Here is an 11,701-nt window from a genome sequence, read left to right as displayed (position 1 = left end):
CACAATCCCTTTGGTTTGGCTCACAAATATGATGGCCCGGATTCATAAAGCACTTACGCCGACGTATCTCGAGATACGCCACGTAAGTGTAACTATGCGCCGTCGTATCTGTGCGCCGTGCCCACAAAACTAGATACGCCTGAAAATAGGCTTCTTTCGACCGACGTAACTTGCCTACGCCGTTCTATCGTGGGCCCACAGTTACGCCGGGCGCATTTGCCGCTCCCATAAACTTTCTATGCTCATATGCAAATGAGGGAGATACGCCGATTCACAAACGTAGTTGCGCCCGGCGCATCATATACGCGGTTTGCGTAAGTCGTACTTCCGGCGTAAAGTTATTCCCCATATACGAGGCGCAACTCATGCAAAGGTATGGACCAGGGAACACAGCCGTCGTATTTTACGTCGTTTACGTAGTTCGTGAATATGACTAGGCGCAGGTTGTGTTCACGTCGTAGGCAGTGATTCGACGTATCTTATGCAGTTGTTCTGACGTGATTCTGAGCATGCGCACTGGGATGCGTCCACGGGACGGCGCATGCGCCGTATGTTATTCGTATCTTTATGACGCCCAATCTATCATTTACATGGGGTCACGCCTCATTTGCATGGCTCATGCCCACTTTCACTTACGACGGGTTACGACTAAGAAACCCAGCGTAGATTTGGAGGCAAGTGCTTTGTGAATCCAGTGCTTGTCTCTGTGCGCTGCGTCGGCGTAGCGTATATTAGATACGCTACGGCGGCATAAATATGCGCCGATGTATGTGAATCCGGGCCGATGTCAGTTAGTAACACTGGGCACTAGAGGGACAATACGATATATAGAAATACCGGCGGATCACTTTTAGTCCACATTGCTACATATACAAAACATTTCCCGTACTCCGGTTCAGAATACGGCTTCTTCTTCTTCTTCGTGCACAATCTCTGAAGCCTGACATGTTCCGCTTTCCATAGAAACCTTTTACCGTACCCAGGACAGAAATTCAGGATCGCTCCAGGGTGAGATCTTTCACGTGTGTCACAATTTCTGAATTCCATGAATAAAACTTCCGCCATTCAGGGCAGGAAGATGGCTTTTAACACCTGTGAGATCTCTGATGCTTGTAAAGATTGGACTTCCACGAGAAACATTTCCCGCACTCTGGGCAGGGATACGGCTTGTCCCCCGTGTGAGACCTCTGATGCATGGCAACGGTAGATTTATATGCAAACCGCTTCCCGCACTCAAAGCAAGAATACGGCTTCTCCCCCGTGTGGCATATCTGGTGAACAATAAGGTGGGACTTCTGTGAAAAACATTTCCCGCACTCCTCACAGGAATACGGCTTCTCCCCCGTGTGAGTTCTTTGATGTATGACAAGTTCTGATTTCCGTGGATAACATTTCCCACACTCTGGGCAGGAAAACGGCTTCTCGCCGCTGTGGCATATCTGATGTTTGGAAAGAAGGTACTTCTGTGAAAAACTTTTCCCACACTCGAGACAGGAATATGGCCTTTCCCCTGTGTGGGATCTATAGTGTATGACAAGGTCCGATTTATAAGGAAAAGATTTCCCGCACTCGGAACAGGAATGGAGCTTCTCGCCAGTGTGAGATTTCTTATGTACATAAAGATGGGACTTTTGCGAAAAACATTTCCCGCACTCAGCACAGGAATACGGGCTCTCCCCACTGTGAGATTTTTGATGTGTATTAAGATTGGACTTTTGTGAAAAACGTTTTCCACACTCGGCGCAGGAATACGGCTTCTCACCCGTGTGGGATCTCTGATGTACAGAAAGATTGGACTTTTGTGGAAAACATTTCCCGCACTCAGAACAGGAATACGACTTCTCACCCGAGTGAGTTTTCTGATGTACAGTAGGACTTAATTCAGAGCTAAAACTTTGCCCACGTTCAGGACAGGGAAATGTCTCCTCCCCCTGAATTCCGGCACCACCCCTCACAGTACGAGGTTGCTCAGAGTCAGAGGGATTCCATGGTCTATCCACACTGTGAAGTCCTCCATCCATAGTGGAGCTCATTGTCTTTTCTCCTCCACAATCTCCTGTGATGTCCTCATCTTCCGTTTTACAACCTGGAGATAAAGTGAGACGATCCTTTGAGGGTTTCTCCATGGCGTGTCCTGGAAAAAATAGAAAAACATCATCAATATATCTGAGAGGGTTAGTTGACTTCCATCAAGATTCCATCTGGATCAGGTAGATATGAGTGAGGAGATGTTCTCCGGACCAATCAGTGAGCAGTAACAGACAGAGATAAGAGAAGAATATATTATGGGTCACCTGTGCTGATCTCTGTAGGAGAGTCCTCCTCTATGAATGTCCTCGTCATTCCAGCCTCCTCCGTATATTGCTGATCATCCCTCACATACATCTCTTCTACGTCACACTCAGTTTTTATGATCATCAGATCTTCACCCTAAACCAACAGAATGGCAGAAAATAACATCTGTAACATAGAAGTATTTATGATGTGAGATCACATAGAAAATATCATCTTGTAGAGTCCACACATCATCTCCACATGTCAGAGTGTTCAATCACTTTATGTTCCCGACCCTCAACTCCACCTACCTGATCATGGTGGGGGATGGTGTGACCTTCCTGTGTGGAATCCCGGGAATACAGAGGACGGGGACATCTCTCTGGTGGGTTTCTGCTACTAGGTGGCTCCATCATATCCTTGTGTCCTTCAGAAAACTCCTTCATCACACCATATTCATCATCCTCCTCTTTAAACTCTTCTTTCACAACAATATTATAATCCCCGAGGTTTCCACTCTGAATAAATAATAAAACATTCATTGTAAAATTGAAACGTTTCTGTTTAAATCTCAGCTATCAGTGATTGTTCCTCATCTACCTGATGATGGTGGGGGATGGTGTGACCTTCCTGTGTGGAATCCCGGGAATACAGAGGACGGGGACATCTCTCTGGTGGGTTCCCATTACTGGATCCATCTGTAGGAAACACACACACTGACTGAATACATTGTTTCTATGTGTTTATCAGATGATGGGGGATCTAGGTGGAGCCTCCGTACTGCTCCCTCCTTTACAATAAAGTCTCCTCTTACCCGGTGATGTAAGGGGCGGCTGATTCTCCATCATGACGTCCTTGTAGAGATCCTTGTGTCCTTCTAAATACTCCCACTCCTCCATGGAGAAATAGACAGTGACATCCTGACACCTTATAGGAACCTGACACACACAATGATACAGTCACCATCCAGACACACCCCTTGTCTGTTACTGGATAATGTCCCAGAATTCCCAGAATCCTCCTCACCTCTCCTGTCAGCAGCTCCATCATCTTCTTGGTGACTTCTAGAATCTTCTCCATGTTGTGTCTCTCAGGTTTTAGGGAGTCACATGGAGGCCCTGTGATGGTCATATGATCACCTGACTTCACAAGAGGAAATCTCTGGGGAACCAATAGGAAGATCATGTTAAGCCCCATACACACAACCAGTTTTCACGTCGGAAAAACTGCCATGACAGCTTTTGGCCTGGAAAATTGCCACGAATCCTGGCAGGAAAAATGAGAACATCTTCTCTTTTTTCCTGCCGCGATTCCCAGTGGTCTTTTTCCTGGCAGTTTCCCTATGGGAAACACTGCGGCGGAGCATACACACGGCTGGGATTCCCGGCCAAAGCTCTCACCGCAGTTTTCCTGACAGGAAAACCTCTGGTGTGTACACAGGGAAAGTTACCGAGCAGGTTCTCTGTTTTCCCCCCGGGATTCCTGGCGGACTTTTTACCGCCGGGAATCCCGGTCGTGTGTATGGGGCATTAGAATCCCAGAATCAGGTCTGTGTTTTATTAATAGAGATAAGAGTGATGTCATGTGACCTCCCAGAATCCTCCTCACCTCTCCGGTCAGGTCTGTGTTTTATTAATAGAGATAAGAGTGATGTCATGTGACCTCCCAGAATCCTCCTCACCTCTCCGGTCAGGTCTGTGTTTTATTAATAGAGATAAGAGTGATGTCATGTGACCTCCCAGAATCCTCCTCACCTCTCCGGTCAGCAGGTAGATGATCTCCAGGGTGAGGTTTAGTATCCTCTCAGTCATGTGACTCCGGTCCTCCTCCATCTTCATTGGTCATGTGATCTATACAGGTTTCCTGTAGACCAATATTTGATAACAGAGAATGATCTAGACTGTACTGGTTGTACAATATTAGGGTGGGGGATAATTTGAGGGTTAGGACTGTTGTGTTTTGAGATGTTTAACTTTCATAAGTCTTCGATCTGTAGGCAAGAAAACCTAAATAAGATTCCCTTTATGTCTAAATAACCCCACACCATCTAAACTTCATGTAATCCGTTAGTAAAGACCAGTGGTCTCCAAACTGCGGCCACGGGGGCCAGATTCGGCCCTTAAGGCAATATCCCTCCCACTTACACCAACGATGGAGCACTATTCTTCCCACTGCCACCAATTATTGGCCTCCATTCCTTCCACTGATACCAACTATTTCTGTCCCAATTATAGGGCATTGTTTACTCCCACTGGCCACAGTCTAGCCCCCTTAAAGTCTGAAGGACAGAAAACTGGCCCTTTATTTAGAAAGATTGGAGACCTCTGGTATAGACTGAAAAGGTGACACATCCCCAAAACGAAGAGAATGTTTCGGCCCGGTAAGTGGGGAAATGTTCTGACCCTGAAGTGGTTAATCTAGGTTTCCACACTATATATGTGTGTATCATCATCTGCTGGAGATAAAAGACGTAACAGTGACTATGGAGGAAGAGGACGGACATGACGGGGTTACTGGGTGTAAATAGAAAATAAAATCTTATTACCTCCTCCGATGCCAGTTCCAGCAATGTCTTCTCTCTACTTCCTCTTGACTCACCTCTCACCCGCAACTTCCTTTTTATACTCTAAAATCACTTCCTGCTTGTAGGAATCATAGAGACTTACTATCTTCCTATAAGTGAGATTACCACCTTGTGGAGCTCAGAGGAACTGCAGCCCCAACAAGCATCCAGTATAATCATGGCCCTTTGTTGTATGTGTATTATTAACCACTTAAAGCGGATCTCCACCCAAAATTAAACATGATCGCATAAATAATAGTTCTAAAGAATGCTGAAACCGATATTTTTAATTAAAATAGTATTTACTGTACCATTAAACTGCATGTGCTTCCGGTCTGCCTCCCTCGGGTTTTTTGTCGGGTTTCTCTTAGTTTGCTGTCCCGCGTAGTGTCTTCTGGGAGCTTGTGTCATATTCTGGGAGCTGGATATCGTATTCTCCCCTGTTAGACAAAATATCGCGCGATTTCGAGGAAGTGACGCGTGATTGTGATGCGCAACACAGACGCCAAAGCCGCTGGTGCCCGTTGCTCGTGCGCATGCGCGAGATCTAGCGGTGGATGCTGGGACATCAGCATCCACCGCAACAAGGAAGTGCCGGGCTGTGGGCTTATGCCCACAGTTAAAATGGTGCAGAACCGGAAGGAGGAATATAACATTTTATTTCAGACTGTATAGCAGCGGAGCGGGCGGGGAAGACAGGACACGTGAGTTGCGCAAGTTAGGGTAATTTAACTTTTAAATAGCCATTCACAAAAAAACGTTTTTGGCGTGGGAGATCCGCTTTAAGACCCGGACCAAAATGCAGCTAAAAGACCTTGCCCCTTTTTGCGATTCGGCACTGCGTCGCTTTAACTGACAATTGCGCGGTCGTGCGACGTGGCTCCCAAACAAAATTAACGTCCTTTTTATCCCCACAAATAGAGCTTTCTTTTTTTGATGGTATTTGATCACCTCTGCGGTTTTTATTTTTTGCGCTATAAACAAAAATAGAGCGACAATTTTGAAAAAAATTCAATATTTTTTACTTTTTGCTGTAATAAATATCCCCCCAAAAATATATATAAAATTTTTTTTTTCCTCAGTTTAGGCCGATACGTATTTTTCTACCTATTTTTGGTATTTTCACCAATATCTGTATTATTCCCAAAACTATTTCCTTCGCACTTTTGCCACTCTCATGTAGCACTTTATAATATAAGTTCTCGTGTAGAATCAATGTCAGAAAGGACATGCCCAGTGCCTCTTGACCAACCCTGCCCTCCAGGCAATGGGCAAGCATATAATATACTTATACCAGCCTGCAAGCATTTAAAGGGGCTGTAAAGGAAAATTTGCAGACATTCCTTTTTTCACTTCCTCATTGTTGGTTTTTGCTCAGAAGTTGCTCTATTTCTTCTCTGTTCTGTTCACTTCCTGCTTGTCTGATTGTTACTCACCACCGTGAAGGGAGGCTTTTCTGCAGTGGTCAGTGACGTGCTCACCCTAGGGTTGCCACCTTTTCTTTAAGCCAAACCCGAACACGGCACTGCGCTTGTTTAACCCAACCCATTCACCTGAATGGGGCTGTGCTGCAACCGTGTGCAATGCACATGGCTACAGCACAGTGGCGTGGATTTTTAGGGGTTAAAAACAGGTGGTGAGGAGGCAACATAACGCTTCTTCACCACCTGTCAAATACCTTCCAAACATGATCCACTATGGATCACTTTTCAGAGTGCCCTGCAACTCCATTTACACTTGTGGTTGGGGGGGGGGGGGGGGACAGTAAAAATTAGAGGTTGAGCTGTGTTATTACTGCTACCCAACCATTTCCCTCAAGCTGAAAAGGCAGCAGAGGGGGATGTACACTTGCCACAGCCAAAAATGCTGCATGTGTGCACTCTTGGATTCAGCGAGCAGTATTGCCTGCCGAATGTGGCCCATTCAAGTTAATGGGGGCTCTCCGCATCCATGTGCAATGCATTAAATTGCAGGGCAATACTGTGGAGGTTTAAACAGGCGCCTGTCAAATGCCCTCTAAAGAGCAATACAAATGTGGATTGCTCTTCAGAGGGCACTACATGTGTAAATGAGCCGTAAGGCTGTTTAGCCATTCCAGTATATTCTGTGGAATCAGCTGGGGGCCAGGGGAAGGAACATGACTATTTAACCCCTGGGCAGGCAGAGTGACAGTAGGGGGCAGAGTGACAAGAGGGCGGGGCAGGATGACAGGGGGGGGAGGCAGAGTGACAGGAGGGGGCAGAGTGACAGAAGGGGGCAGAGTGACAAGAGGGGGGCAGGATGACAGGGGGGGCAGGCAGAGTGACAGGAGGGGGCAGAGTGACAGAAGGGGGCAGAGTGACAAGAGGGGGGCAGGATGACAGGGGGGGCAGGCAGAGTGACAGAAGGGGGCAGAGTGACAGAAGGGGGCAGAGTGACAAGAGGGGGCAAGATGACAGGGGGGCAGGCAGAGTGACAGGAGGGGGCAGAGTGACAGAAGGGGGCAGAGTGACAAGAGGGGGCAGAGTGACAAGAGGGGGCAAGATGACAGGGGGGGCAGGCAGAGTGACAGGAGGGGGCAGAGTGCCAAGAGGGGGCAAGATGACAGGGGGGGCAGGCAGAGTGACAGGAGGGGGCAGAGTAATAGAAGGGGGCAGAGTAACAAGAGGGGGGCAGGATGACAGGGAGGCAGGCAGAGTAACAGGAGGGGGCAGAGTGACAAGGGGGGGCAGGCAGAGTGACAGGAGGGGGCAGAGTAACAGAAGGGGGCAGAGTAACAAGAGGGAGGGCAGGATGACAGGGGGCAGGCAGAGTGACAGGAGGGGGCAGAGTGACAGAAGGGGGCAGAGTAACAAGAGGGGGGCAGGATGACAGGGGGGGCAGGCAGAGTGACAGGAGGGGGCAGAGTGACTACGGGGGGGGGCAGGCAGAGTGACAGGAGAGGGCAGGATGACAGGGGGGCAGGCAGAGTGACAAGAGGGGGGCAGAGTGACAAGAGGGGGCAGAGTGACAGGAGGGGGCAGAGTGACAAGAGGGGGTGCACGCTAAAGGGGACACTGGCTAGTGTCTTGAAGAGGCGAAGTTCACTGAGTTCCTTCAACTACAAAAGGGACTAGTTTGATCCAAACAGGCGCTGTATGATCCTACAGATAATCTGCTACACAGTTCTATTGAGAGAGTTGTTCTTGCTTGTGAATAGGTAATTTGGAGTACAGTGGAACCTCGGATTGCGAGTAACGAGCGTTTCGCAATACAAGCACTGTATTTCTAAAAATCCTAACTCGGTTTGCAAGTGTTGTCTCGCAAAGTGAGCAGGATTCAGGCCAAAGCGGTGTGCAGTACTGCCAATCGCAGCCGATCGTCGCCGTTTGGAAATGCATGGAAAGGCCCGAGGACAGTTCAGCTGACCTCAGCGAACCTCGAAAAGACTCCTTTCACAAGCCTTTCCGAGGTTTGCTGAGGTCAGCCGAACTGTCCCTGGGGCCTTTTTGCCTGTTTCTGAGGCTCTCCGGCACCCCCTCTGCCTCTGGCCGCATGTGGTATTGCATGCCATTGAAGTCAATTTGGAACTAATTATTTTTGTTTCCATTGACTTCAATGGGGAAACTCGCTTTGATATGCGAGTACTTTGGATTACGAGCATTCTCCTGGAATCCAAGGTTCCACTGTATCCTACTAAATTCCTTTTCCAAACCAAGTCATCCAAATAAAACATAAAAAACAAATCCCCTGGACTGGTCATTGAAGATAACGGGCGCCCTGCCCAGGAAAAGTACTTGTCCTGGTCGGGAATGCCTGGAGGAGCACAATCCCCGCCCCCTGCTTGTGATAGGTGAAATCATAAATCCCGCCTCTTGTGTCCAATCACTGTGCTGTGATTCGTTACAGCACAAGCTGATTTTTGGGAATGGAGGGTGTCCCTGAATGGTAGTTTGGAAATGTGGTCACCCTACCCCCCAAATAGTGACGAACTACAGGTCCCAGCATAGATCTGTGAAATCTATGGGATCACACCCTTAGATATTAGGGGCCAGATTCTCAAAAGAATTACGCCGGTGTATCTACAGATACACCGGCGTAATTCGAATTTCCCGCCGGCGTATCATTGTTTTCTATCCAGAAAACATGATACGCCGGATTTACGCTAAGATCCGACTGGCGTAATAATCTTACACCGTCGGATCTTAAATGTAATGTTACGCCGGCCGCTAGGTGGCGTTTAGGTCGATTTCTCATTTGACTATGCAAATGAGCCTGATACGCCGATTCCCGAACGTTTTTGCGCCGCCCCGTCGTCGTTTACGTAGTTTCCGTAAGCGTAAACTTACCCCTGCTATATGAGGGGTAAGTTTACGAAGGTCCGTCGTATGCCATGTTAAGTATGGCCGTCGTTTACGTCGTTTTCCTAAGTCGTTCGCGAATAGGGATTTGCGCAAATGACGCTCACGTCGGCTTCATTGACGTTTTCCGACGTGAGTTGGAGCATGCGCACTGGGCTATTTTTACGGCCGGCGCAGGCGCAGTTCGATCGGCGCGGGGGCGCGCTTAATTTAAATACAAGCCGCCCCCTTTGAATTACGCGGCCTTACGCCGGGCCATTTACACTACGCCGCCGCAAATTACAGGGAGCAAGTGCTTTGAGAATACGACACCTGCTCCAGTAAGTTGCGACGGCGTAGTGTAAATGGCTTACGCTACGCTGCCGCGGATTCTATGAGAATCTGGCCCTACGAGTTCATGCTGGGACTTGTAGTCCTTCACTTTTGGGGGGGATGTGACCCCCAAAAGTGAAGGACTACAGCTCCCACGATAAACCCCTCAGAGCTGAAGATGTGAAACCCCCCCAACCAATGAAGAACTACAGGTACCAGGATAACCCAGTGAAATCTATGGGGTCACAAAAAAAGGTATAAAAAAATGATAATTTTTTAGGAAGAGAGTGGGGGGGGGGGGTGGTATGTCCCTGAATGGCAGTTTGGAAATGTGGTCACCCTACCTCCCATGGATTTCAATGTGGGGTCGGCATCCAAACACTGTTCGAACCAAACCCAGGGCAGTTCAACTCATCCCTAATAAGGATATACAATACAGAACAAACACACATAGCACAAGGCCGTGTTTACACTACGAGACGGTTTTCTGGGCTGCAGTTCCTCTGATATCCACAAGGTGGGGATCTATCTCCCACCCAGAGAGTAAGGCTCTATGGAAGACAGGAAGTGATGTCAGGTACAGACAGGAAGTTCCGGGTGAGAGGTGAGTCGGGAGGAAGTAGAGGGAAGACATTGCTGGAACTGGCAGCAGATGAGGTAATAAGATCTTATATTCTATTTACACCCAGTAACCCCGTCACGACCGTCCTCTTCCTCCATAGTCACTGTGACAAGTATCTGCAGGCTTCACCCGGAACCATTTTTTAGAGCCGACGGTCGGGCTGAATACTGAAACATTCCGCATGTGCTCCAAACACTTGCCCCGGACAGTTACTACGTCACCAAAGCGGGGGAAAAAAAGTTTACAAAAATTGGCCCTTCCTACAATTTTCTTTGAAGATCACAACCAAGACGACCTCGAATCTCAGATTTGTCCTTATAGAAAAAGATGGCTACGCAAAGTGTCAGTCTGTCCTGTTTGTGGACACTCCCTCATGGAGTTGGAAGTCAGAGTGAAGATGGGGGTTCAAACTGAGGATCATAGGTGTGCGCAGCCTATTGCATTTGGGTGTGCACCCTGAAGCTCAAACACAAATGTTTGTATCTACACATATATGACCCAGGACATCGATCTCCCTGCCGGTGATCTGCCGAGCTGGTTCCGGCTATCGTGAAAGTTCCTGCGCAGGCGCAATCTGATCTGCCGAGATGGTTCCGGCTAACGGGAAAGTTCCTTCAAGGACTGCGCAGGCGCAAACTTGGTGACGGAAATCTCCGAACCTCGGCCAGCATCCAGGGCGACGTGGATTTCGAGGAAAGTGGCCAGTCGGCCTCACGTCCTCGCTGCGCTCGGATGGCTCGCTCTGCTCGCTCGGCCTCCTGGCTCTTTTTTCAACATCCTCTAATCCACGGGGATGTTAAAGAATGAGCCTGGATGCCGGGCGAGGTTCGGAGATTTCCATCGGCAAGTTTGCGCCTATGCAGTCCTTGAAGGAACTTCCCTGTTAGGGGAACATTAAGGACAAGTCACCGGCACAGTGAAAGAGAAGTGTGTAAACATTTCTCTTATGGCAGAGACGGTATGCTACGGCAAAGTGGTGGATCCCTAGAGAACTCCGCTGGATCTCAAGATGTGTGGGTATATACCCGGCTATAAAGGCAAGAGGAGAGTGGGTAAAAAAGGGACAGGGTTCCTCTTTAAAGAGTAAGTTCACCTTTTCCCAAAAAGATTTTTTTTTTTTTTTTAAAGCCTATGGCGTGTGAACACACCCAAAAACTCCACCCGGTGCAGAAAAAATGTGCACACACATAAAGAGTGTTCACAAAAACGTGCAGACGGGTGCAACGTCAAGTGGTCCTCCTGTGAAGAGGGACCCAAACCCTGATCCCCCGGGGCGTTAGGCTCCAGACAGGGACTGAGGGACTGTGGTCCGAGCAACCGAAGCCGACACGGACCCAACTTCCTCGGAGGGACTGCCGAAACATAACCCTCCCAGTACTAGGTGGGGCTTTTCCCAAAAAGATTTTTCCCGATTGAGATATTTAAGGAAAGATGGAGCGGACGGTCATAGGAAATATACATTATGAGGATTATTAGCAATGGCGGCCAACTTTATACTCCTATAAATATTGTACAACCAATACAATCTAGATAATTCTCCATCCATTATCTTCTATAGGGAACCCCGCATGGATCACATGACCAAATCACTGAGGATGGAGGAGGACCCGA

The 11,701-nt window shown here is 48.3% G+C and overlaps 1 protein-coding gene across 1 annotated transcript; it reads right to left on the bottom strand.

Annotated features, from left to right (window-relative positions):
* Window positions 1-788: 788 nt before the first annotated feature.
* LOC120909574 (gastrula zinc finger protein XlCGF17.1-like) lies at window positions 789-2,131 on the bottom strand. The gene has a single exon (XM_040321341.1). The coding sequence runs from the start codon at window positions 2,124-2,126 to the stop codon at window positions 1,086-1,088; it is 1,041 nt and encodes a 346-aa protein (XP_040177275.1). The 5' UTR covers window positions 2,127-2,131; the 3' UTR covers window positions 789-1,085.
* Between the last annotated feature and the right edge of the window lie 9,570 nt (window positions 2,132-11,701).

This window comes from Rana temporaria, chromosome 8, assembly GCF_905171775.1.
Source record: "Rana temporaria chromosome 8, aRanTem1.1, whole genome shotgun sequence".
Lineage (NCBI taxonomy): Eukaryota > Metazoa > Chordata > Amphibia > Anura > Ranidae > Rana > Rana temporaria.
This window is presented reverse-complemented; position numbering and strand designations above follow the sequence as displayed.